The 20,923-nt window shown below is 37.8% G+C and overlaps 1 protein-coding gene across 4 annotated transcripts in view; it reads right to left on the bottom strand.

Annotated features, from left to right (window-relative positions):
* Positions 1-7,429: 7,429 nt before the first annotated feature.
* Positions 7,430-20,923, bottom strand: part of LOC117394183 (ankyrin repeat domain-containing protein 12-like) — a 63,693-nt gene continuing 50,199 nt past the window's right edge. For all 4 annotated transcript variants that reach the window (XM_059015638.1, XM_033992242.3, XM_033992245.3 and 1 more), the window contains 5 exons: positions 14,321-19,047; positions 13,739-13,837; positions 10,248-10,391; positions 10,029-10,124; positions 7,430-8,836 (listed from right to left, as the gene is read on the bottom strand). In XM_059015638.1, coding sequence (XP_058871621.1) covers positions 8,651-8,836; positions 10,029-10,124; positions 10,248-10,391; positions 13,739-13,837; positions 14,321-19,047 — 5,252 coding nt within the window. In that variant the 3' untranslated portion in view covers positions 7,430-8,650. The remainder of the gene's footprint in view (positions 8,837-10,028; positions 10,125-10,247; positions 10,392-13,738; positions 13,838-14,320; positions 19,048-20,923) is intronic.

Here is a 20,923-nt window from a genome sequence, read left to right as displayed (position 1 = left end):
AATCTGAATTAAAATCTGTTGTGTTGACAACACGAATAGGCCTACTCGTATATATAAAAAAAAAAACTAAAAAAACAAACAGTTCTAGCTCTACAAATATTACCACAGTCAATACCCTCATCTACACCTAATTTCCACGTTTGTCATTTTTTTCTGGTGAAGTGATAACACAAGAAAGACGATTTCTTTGAAATGTAAATGTAATGATTTGCTGATCATTTCAGCAAATTAGGCATGGTCATTTTGTATATATTTTAGCAAATTTCGAAATTTTAGATATTTCTTAGTTAGAAGCATACACGATACACACATATACATAGAAAGTGATACATTACCGTTTACTTTGTACTTTCGTTAATACGTGCCTTCATCTTTATAACAGATTATGGGATTTGAAAATGTGATTTTGGTTTTGGATGCTGCTGAGGTCATGCATCTGTAGCTTTGTAGACATTGTACAGCTAGCAATTATTATCATTTTTATATAATTGTATTATAATGCTGCCGGGGGGGGGAGCATTTAAAATAAATAGCATGATGCTAGTCAAAAACATTATTTTCATACTACATCAGTCAATTAAGAACATATGTTCAGAACATTCCATCTGAAACAGCTGGAATGGATAACGTATTTAGCTCCGCCTTGGAAGGTTTTTTTTTTGGTTTTTTTTTTGCTTAAAGAAACAGATGCCTAATTATTTCACCTAGAAACAGAGGAATGGAATACCCTGAACAAGAAGGTGCCAAATGCAATGAAAGGAACGGCGCAGAGCACCCCACCAATACCGAAGCCATGTTAAAAATAACTACGTATTAGATTACTGGAAACGGATTCGGGAGTTACAACGAAAAGCCAGAGAGAGATTTAAGAGGAGCGGTATAGTATTAACAAAGGGTTTCAAAGCAGTTAGAAGCATGGAATTCGGTAAACATGAAGTTATGCATATTGTCTCTGTAACTGGAGAAGTGCTCCGTGATGTGTACTTTCCGTTAGGGGTGCCTAAAAATGTGTTAAATTTCAACGCTTCAGACCGTTTTTTTTTTCTTTGGCCACTCAAAGCTCAAAGACTGCGAGGCTATGCATGTGCTAGTCATATTTGAAACTCTTATATGAATCCTATATGAAATTGTCTTATTGGAACTGTCTTGTATGTTATATCTATATGTATGAAACGTTGTCATATATGAATTGTATATAAAACTGTCCTATGAATGAGTTATATGTTAAACACTTTTTATATAGTGATATGATATATGAATTGTATGAGAGAGAGTTAGCCTATTCTGGGTATGGACGTCTGAGATGGAGATCTATAGGAAAACATGCTCTGCAATATACATTTCTGTACACACCTGTTGGTGTTCTCGCGGTAGCACAGACACATATGTAAAACATATAATATTGTATACGGTAATGGTAACTTACTTCAGCAGCTAAATGTACAATAATAAATACCGGTATGTTTGTCATTTAGCGGCAGGCCTTTTCTGTAGTGTACGACCCATACTAGGTGAGGTGTATGCACTACTAGCGAAAACTTTATGAAAACGTTTTGTAAGGTAATTTCAGGCATGTCCTCCATCGACTTGAGACGTATTCATTTTAAACTTGTTTTTGTTGTTGTTCAACTTTAAAACGTATATAAGATCAATAAAGCTTGTTTCAATATATTTTATTGCAAAAATGTAAGTATTTTGATATAATGCATTTTACAGAAATATTACTGTATTTCAGTTTACAAAGCCTGCGCTAAATAAAATATGTATATGATTTCTGTATTAGAATGATTTAAGTGTTATGAATGTATGCAACTAATGTAGTTTAAATACATACACAATGGAAACTGGAAGTAAATGTTGTTTTTTTTGGTTTACCCCGACTTTTCAACTCTCCTTTAAAAATTCAATGGATAACTGTTAAGCCATTCTCCAGTAGGGGTTGTAACACTCAGCGATCTGACGTCACAGTGGTCCAGACCACTGCGACATAATAGACGAATGCTATATGCACGTTTTTTTTGCTTCTTACTAAAAAATATGTTTTTTGGACCAGTACTTTGGATATACATTGTATGCTTGCAGATTTGGTACAGCAAGATGGCAGTGTTTTGAGATCTCTGTATCAGACCACCTGAATGTAATGAAGTACACTTTGTAAAATAAAAGTATTTGTAAAGCACCTGGCAAGAAATATTGAAGTGCTTGAATTCCAAAGATGTATATTCACAGTACTGTGCTAACATCATATGGAGGCAGACCAACTCTTACCCACATGTGTAACTGCAGAGACTCCACACTTTCCCATGCTGCAATGAGTAGGTATAACGTGTCTCAGTTAAGGATGCTGTAGTGTAAAAACATAAACCCAGTTTGCCTAGTTTTGTGAGTTTGTGTTGCAAACTTAACGTTATCTTAACATAGTTTTTTGCAATGAATATAATAAAGATTTAGGAAGTGGTTGTTTTGTCACTTTTTTTCTGGCGATTCAGGTAGTTTTGTTAGAAGCATAACAGTATGACATTTTGTAGCGAAATAGGACCATAACACCAAGGAAGCGAAAGATTAAGAATATGTAGCTTTTACGACTGTGTTGCACAAATTAGCTTCACGTACATGCTGATCTTTAAATTGACTAAATCCTGGAGCAGCTGTTTTAATTCTGGGTCTCCAATACATGATTCCTACTGAAATGGAGTAGTTATAAATTTATATTTAAATTTCACATAAAAGATTCAGCTTAATTCAGTTTTTTTTCAAAACGAGGTATGACACAGGCCCGGTTTTTGGGATGGAACCGCATAACAGTCTCGCGTTTTGATTGGTCCATGTCTGTCACATGAATACGTCGTCACACGAGTGGAAAAGCGTGAGGGATTTTTAACATTGTGATCAGATAGAGAGAGTGATGTGCTTTCCACAACCTTACCATTAAAATATAATGTGGTATTACACTGTACTGATATAACAAACTATGAGGAATTACTTTATATAAATTATCATGTTATGCACGAATGTAAGAATTGGCTTTCTGTGGTGGTGTACTTTTTTCTTTCAAGTAGCATATATCTATAATCGTTTTTGCGATATATTTTAATATAAAACATATACGCTATTGCAGTTTTGTTACAGGATACATTAGTTTATCTCTAATGTAATCACAGTTTTACATATAGACTGCCCCTGTTTTCATTTACGTCCCAAATTCTGGGCCGCTTTGCTTTTCAGATAATGTCCCAAATTCTGGGCCGCTTTGGTTTTTAGATAACGTCCCAAATTCTGGGCCGCTTTGGTTTTTAGATAACGTCCCAAATTCTGGGCAGCCTTGGTTTTTAGATAACATCCCAAATTCTGGGCCGCTTTGCATTTCCGAATTCAGCCCAGTTTTGGGGAATCAGTGACAGCCGAGTTTCTAAGTCATGCATGCACAGTTTACCATAAACTGGATCGTGAATTCATTTGAGAGTAACCCTTAGTACATTAATCAAAGTTCATGTATTTTTTACTCTCCCCAGAAATCTTTTTTTTTTTTTTTTTTTTTTTTTTTTTAATGAAAAAAACAGAAATGTAAATGTTAAAAAACGTATTTCTTATTACATGAAGAAACTACATTGCACTGAAATATATACATGAAAATTAATTTAAGCAGTCGTTTACCTTTATTAAATGCTAATATTAAAACACATTTTTGGGAAGGAACATGGTATTCCGAAAAAAGGACATCTCGTTTTCTTATGTAACGTCCATCAATATATTGTAGTGTTTCAGGTTCTTTTTGGACAGAAATGAGACTGCAACTGTGAGTAGATGAAGGCCGTTTATTTTGACAATAATTAAATAATCACAAAATAAAATCATAAAGTGAGGGAAAGGAGACTGGGAGTCGAAAGTGAAAATAAATGATTGTAGTAATTTTTCTTTTACCCTACCCTTCCCAGTCTTTTCCCCGCCCCGCTTGTGCGCAAAACCTGAACTCCAATTCCCCTCCACACACGTGTACCACCATGCAACCGTGGCACGCACACACCACCATGCAACCCCTGCACGCATACACCCACCATGCAACCCCTGCACGCATACACCCACCATGCAACCCCTGCACGCATACACCCACCATGCAACCCCTGCACGCACACACCACCATGCAACCCCTGCACGCACACACCCACCATAGCAATTCTTTGCAAAATATATTTTCGGGTATTCAGCCCCATTCATGTCTATGGCAGTGTTATAAAACACATTTTCAGGCATATCTCTCGAACCCGAGCACGTAGAACCACCATTCAAAGTGATATAGACTCAGGGGAGCACCCCAAACCACCCCCTAAAAAGGTGTGGTGGTTCACCCAAAAACTCATGTCATGACGAAAAAATTCACTTTGCCAAGCCGTCTTGGCATTTGAACCATGAAAATGGTGACTCCTTGTGCGGGGCCCCATGGGGCCCCAACGCAAAAAAAAAATCAAGTTCCTAACCCCCACAGAACCCGAGATACGCCCTGTCAAAAATGTCCAAAAACTACCCTTTTCGGGGTCATATCTCCATGACCCCGGGGCCTAGAAACCGGGTTGAACTTCCTAGGGTCATGTCTGGGGGCCCTCTTTCACAGGGAGCCACCCGTTTTCAAATGCTACATTTTCAACAAATTTTCACATTTTCAGCATGATGGCATGTCAAGGTTGCATTTCCAATAGCTTTTGAGCTCTAGGTTGGCAAAAAAAGTCTAAACTGGTGTCCTTTCTAGCTGGGGACACGTCACTTGGAGGGATCGACAGGGGCCCCGAGGTGGACCTCCATACCGATTTTCAAGTCTTGGGGACCCCCGGAACCCGAGATACAGCACCCTGAAAAATGTCTATGGGAAATCCCATTATAAAACCCCTTTGGGGCAACGCCCACCATCTGGCGGTGGGGTGGCGTTTGAACCCGTGGCTGATGTCTTTCTTTAGCTAAGACTCTTGTGCACGCAAAGAATGTCCTTCTGAGTTTGTTGGCCCAGGGGTCGTGGAGATACGGGTACGATAAGAGACCACCCCCTTCCCTATGGCAAATCCCATTATAAAAACACCATCGGGGTAAGGCTCAGCTAATGGTGGTCGTGGGTCTTACGAACTCGAAGGAACCCATTTTCTTTAGCTAAGATTGTTGTGCATCTAAAAAGAGTACAGAAGCACCAATTTAAGTCCATTCCAAGTGTTTTGTGATCACAGTATCAGCCTGAGTGTATCAGAGCACAGTTTTGCACCAAAAGAGAGGGGAGGCGAGAAAAAGCATTATATACTCTATTCTTTAAGATATCACTTTGCAGTGCAAATTTGAGGAACGCAACCACTTAGCAACTTGCAAATTGGTACTGCAATTTAAAGGCCTGTAGTATCAGACTGGTAGTGCCTAACTGATTCAAGTGTTTTTGGAATGATTCTTGCAAAGACTGATTTATAAGAATAAAGAGAGATTGACAAACAGCATTTTGCTTTATATGCAGAAACGGGCTACAAGAGGGTGTCAAACAAGCTGTGAATGTCCCAGGAGGCTACAGAGTACCTCTGAGTATGAATCCAGATGCTCGCAGTACCTGTTCTTAGATGTCCGTATCGCTGTATAACTGTATACCCTATAAATATCACTTTTTATTGTGTATTTGAAGAACACAACCAATTACAAACTTCATTTGAATTGCTGTGCTATCAGAATATCAGTGTATAACTTTGCTGGGTATTGCAGTGTATGCTGGGTATCAAAAGGCCTTCAAACTTTTACAAAAGGCCGTCAAATTATTCTCCATTTTATTGTAACTGAGGTACCGTTCAGTTGAGCGAAAATTGTAAAGGGGTACTCGAGCTGAAACCTCCAGATAGAAGGGGTACAGTTTCAAAAAAAGGTTGAAAACCCCTGACCTACAGTATAAATGATCAGGAATAGATAAGGGAAATGCTGACTAATACAATACAATAGGATTTATTTGAAGTTGTTGAAGGGCACTGGTCTCTTAAACCCAGAAGTTCTGATAAACCCCTATGCCTCACTATATATTGATGGACATTACATAAGCAAATGAGATGACCTTTTTTTTTTGTATACCATGTTCCTAAATGTTTTCTGAGGAGAGTAAAAAATACATTAACTTTGATTCATGTACTCTTAAATGAATTAACGGTCCAGTTTATGGTAAACTGTGCATGCATGACTTAGTAACTCGGCTGTCAGCTAAGCAGAATATCTCAAAAACTGGCCTGAATTCGAAAATGCAGAATTCGGAACGTTATCTGAAAACCAGAGCAGCCCAGAAATTGGGATGTTATCAAAGCGGCCCAGAATTTGGGACGTTATCTAAAAACCAAAGCGGCCCAGAATTTGGGACGTTATCTAAAAACCAAAGCGGCCCAGAATTTGGGATGTTATCTGCAAATCAAATCGGCCCAGAATTTGGGACATTATCTGAAAAGTAAAGCGGCCCAGAATTTGGGACGTAAATGAAAACAGGGGCAGTCTATATGTAAAACTGTGATTACATTAGAGATAAACTAATGTATCCTGTAACAAAACTGCAATAGCGTATATGTTTTATATTAAAATATATTGCAAAAACGATTATAGATATATGCTACTTGAAAGAAAAAAGTACACCACCACAGAAAGCCAATTCTTACATTCGTGCATAACATGATAATTTATATAAAGTAATTCCTCATAGTTTGTAATATCAGTACAGTGTAATACCACATTATATTTTAATGGTAAGGTTGTGGAAAGCAAATCGCTCTCTCTATCTGATCACAATGTTAAAAATGCCTGCACGCTTTTCCACTCGTGTGACGACGTATTCATGTGACAGACATGGACCAATCAAAACGCGAGACTGTTATGCGGTTCCATCCCAAAAACCGGGCCTGTGTCATACCTCTTCAAAACATATTAAAAAGAGACCAGGTGATTCTTTCACATTATCTACTGGGTTGCACCTTGAGCACAACATGACATTAGCCATGTTAGAATTGCTGGCCACTCGGGACATTAGCAGCGATTCACAAATTCTGTTTTATTCCTTCCAACTAAGCTTCAGCGTTTGCATTTTGGTCTGTATTGCCTTCAACTGGCTGATCAATTATTGCTAAATAGAATTTAAATATATTTATGATTTTGTTTTTCTGCAGCATAACTGCTGCAAACCACTTATATTTCTCCACTGCAAGTTAGTTGATGTTTTTTTTTTTTTTAAACAAACAACAAATTACTAGTGAATATATAATAATTCTATATAGTCAGTGAAGTAACAAATTGAATTACACGTTTTTAATTATCTGACAATATGTACTAGTGTACTTACTATGATTCATGAAAAGGCAACCCCAATGAAATTAGGTACTGTAAAAATTGAATACACCAACATTTTAAAAAAACAAATAAACAAAAAACTTGATACTGAATGTACAGGACCAGTAAAATGTATTCAACAATATATTACAAATATGTACATGCCATTTAACAAGTAAATATTAAAATAGACCATATATCATTTGAGAACCATTGTTCAAAGGCAATATGTTGAAAAAATAGATTTTGTTGCGATTCCATGTCAGTAACATAAGTAACATTTTTCAAATGAGGAAGCAACATTTTACTTTTTTTTTAAAATGTGTGTTAGTCAACATACATACATTGAAAATGAAACTGCAGTTTGTGATGCACATGACAGAACAAATGGCAAATGTGAATTTAACTACAGTTTTCTAAACGTCACTACAGTCCACAGTACAGCTTTGTAGACAGAATCAAAACCAGCAATGCATGCACAGCATAAACATCACACATCTAAAACAGCTGCAGTAATGGAACAAGTAAAAATCCAACACATGCTTTAGAACAAGCCAAGAACAAGACACTCAATATAAAACTTCAACTTTGGCCCATCAAAACACTTTTACAATCAAAATATCTATTTCATCTCATTTTCCTTTTTTACAAGTTAAAAACAATTAATTACATGGTTATTTACAAATGCACAATTATATATAAAATAAATTATTAACACAATAAATATAAGACCTTTCTGTACATTTATGAAAACCTTCACTAAATGTGAAATCTAACTTATTTTTTATAGTTCTTCATTGTAATAACTTCTGTGGCAGAACAGAACCACATTTTATAGAGGAAAGGTATCCCACAAAGCAGGCTTTGTATCAAGTTATCTGCTTATAGATATGTATGCATTCTTCCATGTTGCAGAACACCTCCATTCTTCTTTTCTGTCATTCAGCAGCTTCCAGCGCTGCAAGCACCATCTTCCAGTTCCTTGTAGTAAGTGCCTATTCCTGAGAACAGCAAGCTAGAACTCTATTCTCGTATTATTATACTATTTTAATTGGACATTGTCTAGACACCCACAATATATGCCCACCATCAAGAATGAAAAGTGTGATGGGAAAACTGGATTTCTGTTTTTAAGTTTAGGACATGAACCCCATATTCAGCATCCACATAAACTCTTACCCTCCGCAAGAATCAACAGTCTAGGATGTGTTAAGTGCTCTTGAATTGGGAGCTGTATTCCTTTGTACAACTCTTGGTGTTAAGGGCAGCATTTTTCTTACACCCTTGCTCACGGATGCTTTGTTTGAGTCAAACCCCATGGAACAAAAGACACAGGTCATATGGGTGTCAACTCAAAGTCATCATTGACGTCAACCAGTGGGACATAAAACTCAGGGATTTCGAAGATGCTGATAGATTTGTATGTTGCAGGATCAAGTTCTTGTAGTTTGAGCTGCCATTCTAGCCTCTGCACTGCATTCAGTGCTGCTGCTTCATGCTGCTGTCTCATCAGAAGACATGTCTTTTTAAACAAAATAGAAGAATGCTTGTTAATATTGCTGACTGAAGTCTTATCAACACAATTAGAAATACTGAAAAATGACGAAGCACTTGTATTATTGCTTCAGTTCAGTAAAGCCCCAGTGTTTGCTCCAGGCTGCACCATTGTGCCATAACCCCCTAAAACAAAAAACAATGACTGGCACAATTTTCCAACAAGCTGTAAAAGAAAGGTGTATTGTGTAATAAAAAAAGAGTTGTATGGGATGCTTGTTGTTTACATCTAAATCCACATCAACTGGGAAACTGTCATCATCAGTTATTACTACCCATGATGGTGCTGAAAATGTGCCTACAGTGTAAAATGCTACACTGCTGCAGTCAAACTACCAGTGGGGTCTGGAAGTTAGTTATACATCCCCACACTCAATATATAAAAACAACACTTAGTTAACCAGACATGACAATGTAACCTGAGCATTGTTCCAATGGATAGATTACAGATAAATGAAATACATTTTATGGTAACATTGCGTAGATCAGGGTTTCCCAATCCTGGTCCTGCAGACCAGTTTTCATTCCAACTGAACTCTCAATTATTTAACTAGACCCTTAATTGAACTGAGAATTTGCTTAATTAGACCTTTTTAATTGTTTTCAGCTCTTAAACAATTGCATATTTTGTTAGCTATAACATTTTATAAGTAACTTGAACTGTTTAAGAGCTGAAAACAAGTAAAAAGTTCTAATTACACAAATTATCCATTCAATTAAAGGTTTAATTAAGTAATTAAGAGCTCAGCTGGAATGAAAACCAACAAACACAATGGGTCCCAGGACCAGGATTGGGAAACCCTGGTGTAGATCACTGACTATATCACAAAGCTTGTACAGCTAATATACCACGCCTATAACAATGCTGTCCCCTCCCACTCAAGCAAACAAAAGGTTAATTTGAGATACTGGTTGGACTGAAAGCAGTAACTATATACATTATACATTTATCTCGCATTATATAAAATAAATAAAGGCCTGTGGCAGGACACAATTATTGAACAGGAAACATTTAAAATGTAAATATAGTTATGCTATCAGAAATGTATTAATGCACTTATTTTGTTATAAAATTATGTACTGTATACATTTTATAAAGATTAAAATAAATGTACTGTATACATTTTATAAAGATTAAAATAATTGCAAGGATTGCTTACCTTAAGCTTATCAAACTTGTCATCAACATCATGTAACCAAGACATGAATTGACGAGCATTGAACCGATCCCTTACTGATGTTTTGCTGTCATCAGTCTAACAAAAGAAAAAAAGTAATGTAATACTTTTTAGATAAACTCCCGCAACAGGTCAAGCTGCCTCCCAGAGTTCACAAATAAATGAAATCAAAGTATTTGTATATTTGAAAATGTTTCATACCTGAGGGTCCTGAGGCATGTTGTAAACTTCTGCATCCAGAAGAACGGTGCAGGCACTAAATGGTAGAGTCTGGTTGGCCAGGGTTCTAGCTGCACGATAATGGACACGCAAAACCTCCTGCTCATTTGACACTATGAGTTTTTCCTAAAATTAACAGGAAAAAAAAGTCAATTTTTTATATAAATCTCTCTTGCAACTAGTCTATTATTGATATGGCCAGAGGTTAATACTAGGGATGCACCGAATCCAGCATTCGGTTTCGGATTCGGCCTGAATACCTACTTTTTGAGCAGCGTTTGGATTTGGCCGAATACTTAGGATTTGGTGAACCGAATCCAAATCCTATATCCGCACATCCATTTTAATATATCCCTCCAATGTGTGCGGTTCTTCTTTAAATAAAAGACACGAATCCGGTATTGAACGTAATTTTTGTATTTAATAACAAGAACACGTTTGATGAACTCTGTCGTGCTCTCAACTCCCTACTGGAGGTGCACGTACTAAACACGTCATGCAGCTGCTGAATGCAAACATACCCCCGAATGCAACAGCACAGTCACATCACACTTTTCATGGAGTAAAGTTATGCAGTAAACCTGTAATATATAGTAATGTCAAACTGTTGTAGGCTTTTGTGCTTTGTTGCTTTGTCTGAGACGTGTTCTAGAGATCATACTGAGAGAAAAAAAAAATCGGTGCATAGAAATATATATTTTTTGTAACTTTACAACTGTCAGATGTGTAAGACGTTGTTGAACAATATGCTTTAGTAAATACAATTTTACGTTATTGTGCCAATACAAGTTGAACCATTTGGGAACTGCTGTGTTTTATTAAAATCATTTTTAAACTATTTGATATGTGTTACACACACGGTGCATTTAAATCAACGTGGGTTTTATTTCGCAGGGAGATCCAGGTCACTCATCACAGTAGTTTTTTCCTCATAGCTCTCAGACAAGTTGACAACAGTCTCCAGAATCTCGGGACACTTTAAGGCAGATCAGGTTTTTTAAACTCACCTCTCTAAACTGCAATGTATTCAATATGTAAAGTGAGTGTGAATTGCTTGAGCAGTTTAGTAAATGTATTTAATTGTTTAACCACTTCAACACCATGACGTACGCACGTATGTCAAATGAAAACCCACTTACAGTACCATGCCGTACCTGCGTACGTCACATTTCCCATTCTATTCTATGATCGGTTTCTCAGTCTAGTGTTTCAGGTTTCATTCTCTAAAGCAGTGCTAGTACTGTGGAATGTGCACTGAATGTCGGGGGAGGGCCAGGTGTTTTTATCTCTATATTGAACATGGGTATGTAGTACACAGGAGCATAAGGGGTTAATGAAAAACACAGTTTAGGTCATTTATTTGTGTTTTATTCATCATATGTTAACATTTTATAGCAATTACAGGTTTGAAAACATTATTACTATTATTTTCAAAAGCTGGTACCTGGGAAAGGGTTTCATTTTTACATATGGAGTTGAAGTGGTTAATTGTGGTGGCGATTCTATCCGGAGAGCCTCGTAACAACGATTATTGTCGTATTGCTTGTATTCTTTTTATACAGTAAACAATATCTATCAAAATAGGGCAACGCCATTATTACAGATAACTTTGCATTCAACTGCACTCTTTCATTTAACACTAGAACCGCCATGCGGGTCAATTTGGCCCATTTTGGATTTAAAATGTTAATTACTCTTCAGTTGAAAATCGTATGTGTGTCCGTTTTTGACTTTTCCTAAATATATTAATTAAATATCCAGACGGCGTTTGATAGCCAGAATCGCAAAAATTATAAAGTTATAAACAAGTTACAATATATGTCTTTTTTTAATATAACGCAAGATATTCAATTTTTTTTGGTAAATGCAGCAAACAAGACATGCCCCCTCCTCCTAGCACACGTGATTTTTTATTTTTTATTTCAAGCCTTTCTTTGTTTGTAGACTGACTACGAGACAGATTGCTATGATTGTGGATTTGTCAAGATGCAAACTCAGTGAAAACCTAGTTGCTTACTTTTCAATGTACCGGGAGACAACAATCCTTTTTGTTCCACAAATGCAACTGGGAATATATCAGAAGGAAATATTTAAATCTTGAAAGTAGTCATTTTGATTGGAATACGGCAAGCTGCACTCAGATGCATACAGCAAACTGAAATGACAGGTAGGATAACAGCTTATGTGCCTAATATGAAACGTATGTTATATATTTTTTTTCTATATATTACTATGAGAAAAAAACAAAACATTTTGGTTTTACAGGTTTGTATGTACCAGTTTACACAATAGTGTTCGATGGAACTGCGTCTGTGTTTACAACACAGCTCCTGGATGCAGGCACAGTCAGCTGGCAGACGTGTACGCTCCTCCATAGAGCAATGCAGCCGTCATACCGGAAGTAGTGTTATATTTTCTTTTTATGTAGTATTAGAAACAATGATTTTGGTTTTATAGTTTTGTGCGTACATATACCCGTTCACACCTGTACACGGGTATATGTACATACCCGTTTCTTTTGAAATGTGTATTTTATTATATTTTTTCACTGTTTGTAGTCATGCTGTATATGCGCTCATTTTAAAAATAAAGCCTTTATGTTTAATTTTCCATTTAAATACGGTGTTTCTGCAATGCAAATGTTAGATAAGATGTTCATGAATAAAACTTTTCAGTTGTATCCGATACTTTGTCTTTAATTTTCATAACAAAGCAGTTTAAAAATGTATGGGTCACAGTGACCCACGTGGTGGTTCTAGGTAGTTGAAAATCCGGCGGTTCTAGTGTTAACCTTGTGACAGCAGGTAAAGTTTCAATTTGTTTAATATTTCTTGCTTCACATAGTCCCGCCCAGTCAGAGACTCAGAAAGCCAATCAGCTACTGTATAGGTCTGATTGATGGAAACGATCCTTGCAGGCATGTGTGTGCTTTTGGTAACAACTAAGTAAAACAATTCAATTAATTTAGTGACAGTTCGCACAATTCACACTCACTTTACTGAATACATTGCAGTTTAGAGAGGTGAGTTACAAAACCTGACCTGCCTTAAAGTGACCCTATTCTCAGATCAGATGACACAGGTTGAAACGTCATTAAAGAAAATAGAGGGTTAGGCAAAGATGCAGCTCTCCTTTCTTGTAAAGGTAAACAGATCTGTATTTTGACATTTCTATTGTGGGGGGAGGGGGCTAGCGATAAATTGTGTAAGTTTCAAACTGAAATCTTAATCAGGGATGTATCGTTGCAGCCCTAGCTATCCTCATAATGCCGATTTGCTGCCTTTAAATGTGCAATGAAGGTTTAATCACTCATGGAGAAGAGCATCAATTGAGCATTTCAGCAAAAAGATTTTCCTTACTTCCTAGATACGTTTACTTCCAGATATACACTAAAACCTATGTATAGCTATTTAATATACTATAATCAGATCATCAGCCATTATAACCACAGCATCAAAAGTGACTGTTCTTACCCGTTCAATACTGTGTTGCAAACGCAGCTTCATTCGGACAACCTCCTGTTGTTTGAACATTTCTTTTAGGGGTTCAGGCAATGAAGGAGGAGGTGTTATCTGTAAAAAAGAATACAAAAATCAATGGTAAACACATAAAAATAAACATTCAGGTGGCATCTGAGGTCAACATCAAAGTGATTTAATTTGGTATTACTAGATTTTGATAGAAGTAGTATGGGTTATTTTTGAATTACAAGGAAGCATATGTAACATTAAAAGTGAATATTGCCATGCCACCTTAAATTTAATTTGTCATGACAGCTGATGTCACTGTGTGTTTACCACACAATTGAGATAATAATACAACCCAACCTTTTTTTTAAATTGTATTTTTTACAGCATTCAATAATTGCAAGTCATTTTACACAATTCCAGTTCAAGAGTTATAGTACTATAATAATAATAATAATAATAATAATAATAATAATAATAATAATAATAATAATAGAATCAAATGACATATGTCATTTGTGACTATTTTATACAGTTTATATATGTTTAAAATATATATACGTTTAAAATGAAATACAAAAAACTTACTGTTGGTATACAAAGTTTACTCAAAGGATTTCCATCTAGAAGGTATGATCCATTGAAAGTAACATATTCATCATAATACTGTGGTGGTTGTGGGATAATGCTGCTTAACACTTTCCGCTTCTCTTCAATCTTCTTTCGGATGTGCAAGAACTCATAGTAAGGGTTGGCCCTCTCTGACTGGTATGGCTGAATCTCATCCAGCTTTAATGAGTCTACAACATCTGCAAGAGATTGCTGGGTCTTCTCTTTAGCCTGCAGCACTGTAGGGTTTGCTTGGACAGGCTGTGGCACTCTCGACATCTTCCTCTTTCGTGGGTGATGCACCTGAATGTCTTCGTCCTCTGTTAACCTTATTTGTGCTTTGACGGAAGCTGATGAATCACCATCTGTATCGGCTATTTGTGGGCAACCAACTGAGGCTGCTTTTATCATGCCAGCTTGTGAATTTGTTTCAGTTCTGGTGACTCTTTGAGAAGCATCCTGCAGTTCTAGTTTGTCATCAGCAGTTTCTAGGTCTACCGCCATCTGCTCAATTAATTCTGTATTCACGTCAGGTACAAGATGTGGTTGGGTAGCACTATCTGGAGACGGTTTTAGAAGGTCTTGCATTTCTTGTGAAAGTTTGTTTTCCATGCTTTCTGCATCAAGATGTTCCCCTACTTTATCCTCCAGGCTTGAGTAAGTAGCCTCAACAACAGCTGGGGACTTAGGCAGAGCATATTCAGAATTTTCTGACTTAGGAGTACTTGAGCTTTCAAGCACAGCTTGTTCTGCAATACCTGATTTAGATTCCACCCTGCCAGCGTCATTATCTGTCTCCAAGTCAGTTTCTTCAGTATTTTTTAACTCATCACAGCATTTACTTATTTTCTGTACAGAACATTCTGTGTTGGTATTGCTTACTTGTTGCTCAATGGTACATGAAGGATCGGTAGTTTGTTCAGGGCTATTCGGACAACATGGTCTTACACTTTCAGTCAAATCGCTTGATAATGCTTCTACATTTTGCTCCTCAATTTTGCTATTTGTACTTAACTGGGCACCATCATCAGGATGAACACAAGTTTTGTGTTTTTCTTCAGAAAATGAAGCTTGGACCTGGTCTGTTTTTTGGGGCACCTCATGTCTCTGGTTGCTGGAAGTTAGCTCATATGCTTCACATGTGTTACTACTGCTTTCAGATGATGCCTTTGGAAGCAATGGTAAGGACAACTGAGAAGATAACATTTCCAATGCATTCACTGAAGGGATTGAGCTTTCCTGTTTTGCACATTCTGATGATAATTTCTCACATGGCTTTTCAGCTTCCTTATATGGGGTTACTAGAGTTTTATTGTTTTTTTCTAATGCTTTATCAGTTGAGTGATAACTCTCCGATTGTGTTTCTGGATGGTTTACATGCAGCGGACTACTCTGCAGTGCAACACAATCGTTGTGCTCGTTCCTGATTGGCACGGGAGACACTGAAAGGGAAGGCTGACAGCTTGAAACAGTCACGTATGAGCTTTTTTCACTAGCAACTGTTGGTGCATCTGTTGTAGAAGTGGTGGTGCTAAGACTTGGAGGCACTGGAGAGAAACTGTTTTGGTTTTCTTGTGTTGGGGCCAGGCTGCTTTCTACTACGGAAAGTCTTAAATGTTCTTCATTAGCAGGTGTTGGTACACTATACCTGCGTTCCTCACCAAGCTTTCTGCAGTCAGGAGCAGTGGGCTTAGCATCCTCATTAGAAATCGATCTTAAGTAAGAAGGAGGCTGTTTGCTGGACAGTGGGGGTTTGAGACGATGGGATACATCAAATAAACTTTCAGCGTCTCTTTCATGAATAATAGGCGATTTGGCAGTAGGCACAAACTGAGACTGTGAGAAGGACATTTGTGAGTCTGAACCTTCAAGTGTAAAATCAGAATCATACTCAGTTACTGGCCTAGGTGTTGTCACTGCAGTCTGGAAGGAATCCTCTGAACTGGCCACTGAAACCATAGACACTGATCTAGAGATAACCCCTGATTTTTCACTTTCTGGCCTGGGAGATCGAGTCAAGCTATTATCAAGACCATGAGCGATTTTTCCAACACTTGGCAAATGTTTTGCATCCAAGGAAAAAGACCTTGTGCTTGTAGGATCTTTTAACAGCTTCTCTCGGCTGTGAGCTTCGGACACTTCTGAGCTTTTGGACCGTAGAAGCTCTTTATTACTGTATGATTCCGCTGGCAAGCTCTTTAGTCCCTCTTTGTTTTTCAGTTTGCTGAGCTCTAACCCTGGCCTGTGCTTCAACCTTTCCCTTTCCTTTTGCTTAATCTTTTCTTTGTGTTTCCGATGCCACTGTTCGATCTCGCGATCTTTGAGACTCAGCATTCTCTCGAAACTTGTCTGCATAAGATCATCGTTGACCAGCCTTTTCTCCTTTGGTCGAGTGTCCTTGGCAGCAGGTGACGGTTTAGATTTAATCTTATCAGCCTCTACTTCGTTGGTCTTTGTTTTGTTGGCTTTATTAGATTGAGTCTTGTCCTTGTGTTTGTCCCTGTAGTGGTCAATCTCTCTATCCTTTTCCCTTCTGCCTTTTTCAGGGGTTTTCAACGCATCTTCTTTCTGTTTATCCTTTGAGGAAAATGCCTTATCATGTGATACCTTACTGCTCTCTGTCACAATGCCTTTTTTCTCTTCTAAAAATACTTTCATGTTTGAAGAAGATGTTACATCTTTGATTTTTTCCTTCTTTTTTTTCTCTCTCTCATGATCTTTCTCCTTTTCTTTCACTCTGTCTAGTTTGCTTAAATCACACCCCTTTTCCATGGGCTTCCCTTTCTTCTCTATATTTTTTTCTTTGTCCTTGTTTTCATCCATATACCGTTCTCTTTCTGTCTTTTCCTTTTCATGCTTTTTTTCATGCTTGTCTTTGTTTTTTTTGTTGTCTTCTGGCTTTTTTAAAGACAAAACAGCTTTCTGCTTTTCATTGTCCTTGTGGGTTTTTGGTTCATGTGAGAAGCTTGTTTTTTCTCTCTCTTTCCATCTCTCTGTGCAATCATATGATTCAGCTTTATCAAAAAGGTTGTGCTCATTTTTTATTTTTTTCTCTTTGTCAGAATGTTTATCCATCTTTTCTGTATCTTTTTCCTTTACTGGGGACCTTTTCTCAGTTTTTTCTTTTTCCTGTGGGTCATGCTGTTCTTGATTGGTTTCCTTCTCTGTAAATGGCTGCTCTGCCAGTTCCTCCTTAACAGCAGCACCCCCATGTGGCCGGTCCTCAGACTCCCTGTCTACAGCAGGGTCATCTGTTCTTTCCTCCTGCTCATTCTTGTTCACATCATTCCCCTTTTCTTCTTTAGAAATGTTTTCTTTCTTGTCCTTTTTAGATTTATCTCGTTCCTCTTTAGACCTCTTCTCTTTGCCAAAATGCTTTTCTTTCACAGATCTCTCTTCTTTGACAGACTTCTCGGACAGCTTTTCTGAAGAAACTGTTCGCCTGGTTTCGGTTTTCCCTGGCAACAGTTCATCGTTTTCATCACTCTTGAAAAAGTTCTCTTTCCAGAACTCCCGATCAAATTCCAGGTTCCGTGGTGCTTCTTTGTTACTGTCTCTCTGCCTGTGCTTGTCCTTTTCCCCCTCGTGTTCTTTTCTGTGCTTGTCTTTTCCTTTGTCCTTGTGTTTTAATTTATGCTTTTTGATCACTTTTCCGTCTTTATCAGTCTTTCGTAAGGATCCCTCCGAACTGGCAAAGCAAGTCCCCAAGTCCTCCTCTTTCCTTGGACTGGAGATTTCAACCTCTTCATCTTCTCCATCTTCATCTACTTTCTGGTGGTGCTTGCTTTTCTCTTTGTGCTTAAACCCTTTGCTGGTTGAACTTTCAATGGTGTTGTCTGTGTCTGTATAGGGGTTGTATGGGACAGTTCCTGTCTGTGAAGACATTTCTGAACCTCTGGGGGGCAAGCATACATTTTCCTGTTTTAGGGGAGAAGATTGTTTGTCAGATAAATTGGGATTAAGCTTGGGAGATTTTACAGATGGGAGATGGTAAAGATGAACTGAAGAGTCATCCTTTGGGCTAAAAGACATTTTAAAAGAATCCTCCTCTTTTGTCCGCTCTAAAGTTTCCAGTCCGGCTGCAGAAGAAAAAAATGTCATCTTAGTATTTTCTTTGCCATCTTCTTTGAGCTCTTGGTTCTCTTTGTTTTTACTCAGATTACTAAACTTTGTCTTCACCTTCCCCTTCTCTTTATGCTCAGCTGTTAGGCTGATCTCTTTCTTAGTCTTTATTTCAGTTTTGTGACCCTCTGTTGCAGCTGCAAGGGAACAAGTTGGAGACAAGACTTTCCTCTCCTGTGGTGGTGCATCATCATCATCATCATCATCATCATCATCATCATCAACATCATCATCATCATCATCATCTGAGCTCTCAGAGCTGCAGATAAGCACTCTGCAGGGTTTTTGTTTTTTTGACTTGCAGGCATTTTGCTGATCTGTCCTTTCCTGCTTAGCAATAAAATGACTCCTTTCTTTTTCTCCCTTCTCCTGTTGTCTGAGCTCTCTCCTAAGAATATGCCGGTTGTTCAGTGCTTTGCTTAAGTCCTCCTCTTCCTCATCGTCTTTGAACTCATACTCATCCAGGCCGGATGCGGAGGCTTTGGTTGGGGTCAGCTGTTTGTTTTCAGAGTCCTTTTCACCTTCAGATTCCTCCATATTATCATCCACACTGGAAGGGTTTACTGAAAGTGGGTCTTCAGATTCTACAAGGACAGAAATCAAAGAAAAATTAGGCTTTAACCCAAGCTTCAGTTTTAGGACTTAAGCAGTGTGTTAATGACAGTAACATCTCCTTAAAGAGTAAGTAGCAGGGTTCCGAAAAATATAGCGTTACACGTCCCCACAACTGTTTAAATAACGTACCCGTAATTTTTATTTTCATTGTTAACATCCTGACAACTTTTTACACTTTACACTCTGTTTCAAAGCTCTTTTCAAAATGTCCACTCTAGTGCACTGACAGTGTAAGGATTATTGTCCACATTGTCAAACAGGTAACAGCAATAATCCATGATGTGGTACAGAACAGAAAAGCCAGAGCTCTTATGTTTTTTTTTTTTTTTTTTTTTAAATAATCGTTCCTCCGGCAGTGATTTAGAGGACAGATCTCAAACCCCAGTGCACTAGAGCGGACATTTTGAAAATAACTTGAAACAGACTTTAAAGTTATAAGTGTAAAAGGATGTTAACAATGTAAAGAAAAAAAGCAGTTGTAGCAACACGTGGGGGACATGGAATGCTATATTTTTCAGAACCCTGCTACTTACTTTAACTTTCAAACTACAAATACAAATTCATAAGTAAGGCCCTGTGTAAATCACGATTTCACAGGCTGCGCGGAAATCGTGAAATTAGCCCAATACTGCGATTTTTACAATATTCTTAACTCTCCCACTGTCCGCAGCGACTAAAGTCGCCCACCTGCTGAGCATTCTATACTGCCTGCGGTGACTATAGTCGCCAGAAACGCGTTGATCGTTTTTTTATTTTCACTTTCTGCCCAATCAAATTTTGTTACCTAGTTGCTAGGTAAAAAGATTGCACATTCATAAAAATACACGTCAAAGTAATGAAGTCTCGTTTGTATTTTGTTTGGAGAGCATATATCGCAATGTCATGATCTGAAAGACGAGAGTTTTTTGAAAAGCGATTGAAAAATTGAAAGAGACTGAGATATAAGAGAGAGCGGAGAGAGAGCGCTGGGTGGGTCAACCCTACTGAAAAACAGCAGGGAAAAAATAATTGAGTTCAGTCCGTCACAACCTGGGCCAACAAGAGCATGGAGTAGTGCTGACCCGTATGATTATTTTATTAGTATGTTCACCCCTGCTTTGATTGAGTTGATGGTGACAGAAACAAACCAGTATGCTGAGGCGATACGTACTAGCGATACTCTAGTCCCCCATTCCTGCTTTCAAGACTGAAAACCTACCAATCGACATGAAATTGAAATATTTATAGGACTCAAAATTGCAATGGCTCTAGTCGTAAAGCCACATATTTCCGATTACTGGAGTACTTATGTTCAGTTAGTTACCTGGACACCTAATTTTTCAAAAGTGTTGTCCAGAAAACGCTATGAGATTTTAAGTTCTGTTCTGCATTTCGCTGACAACAGCCTGAGATAAATTAATTGAGTAATTTATTATCCCTTCTGAGATTTGGCTGTGGATGAGTCAATGATATCTTTCCTGGACGACTTTTTTCAGCAGTTCAATCCAAACAAACGTCACCGTTATGGAATAAAAAATGTTGTCCTCGCTGACTCGCACACAAACTACACTCATGCATGGGATGTGTACACCAGAGGAGAATATTCCATGATAAAGATGTGGGAACTGGTTACAGTGTAGTCATGCAGCTGCTGAACACCGCAAAACTGCTAGGAAAGGGCCATGTAGCGTACACCGACAACTTTTACAATTCCCCTGCTCTCTTTGAGACGCTGCACGCAACAAACACCGGCGCTTGTGGCACTGTCAAAGTAAATCGAAAAGGCATGCCACAGGAATTCAAAAATAATAAAATGAAGCCGGGAGATCCCCCGTTGTTTTTGGAGAAAGGGCCTCTTTTAGCTGC

This window comes from Acipenser ruthenus, chromosome 3, assembly GCF_902713425.1.
Source record: "Acipenser ruthenus chromosome 3, fAciRut3.2 maternal haplotype, whole genome shotgun sequence".
In the NCBI taxonomy this organism is placed as follows: domain Eukaryota; kingdom Metazoa; phylum Chordata; class Actinopteri; order Acipenseriformes; family Acipenseridae; genus Acipenser; species Acipenser ruthenus.
Note: the sequence above shows the minus strand (reverse complement) of the source record. Positions and strands in the feature narration are given on the sequence as shown.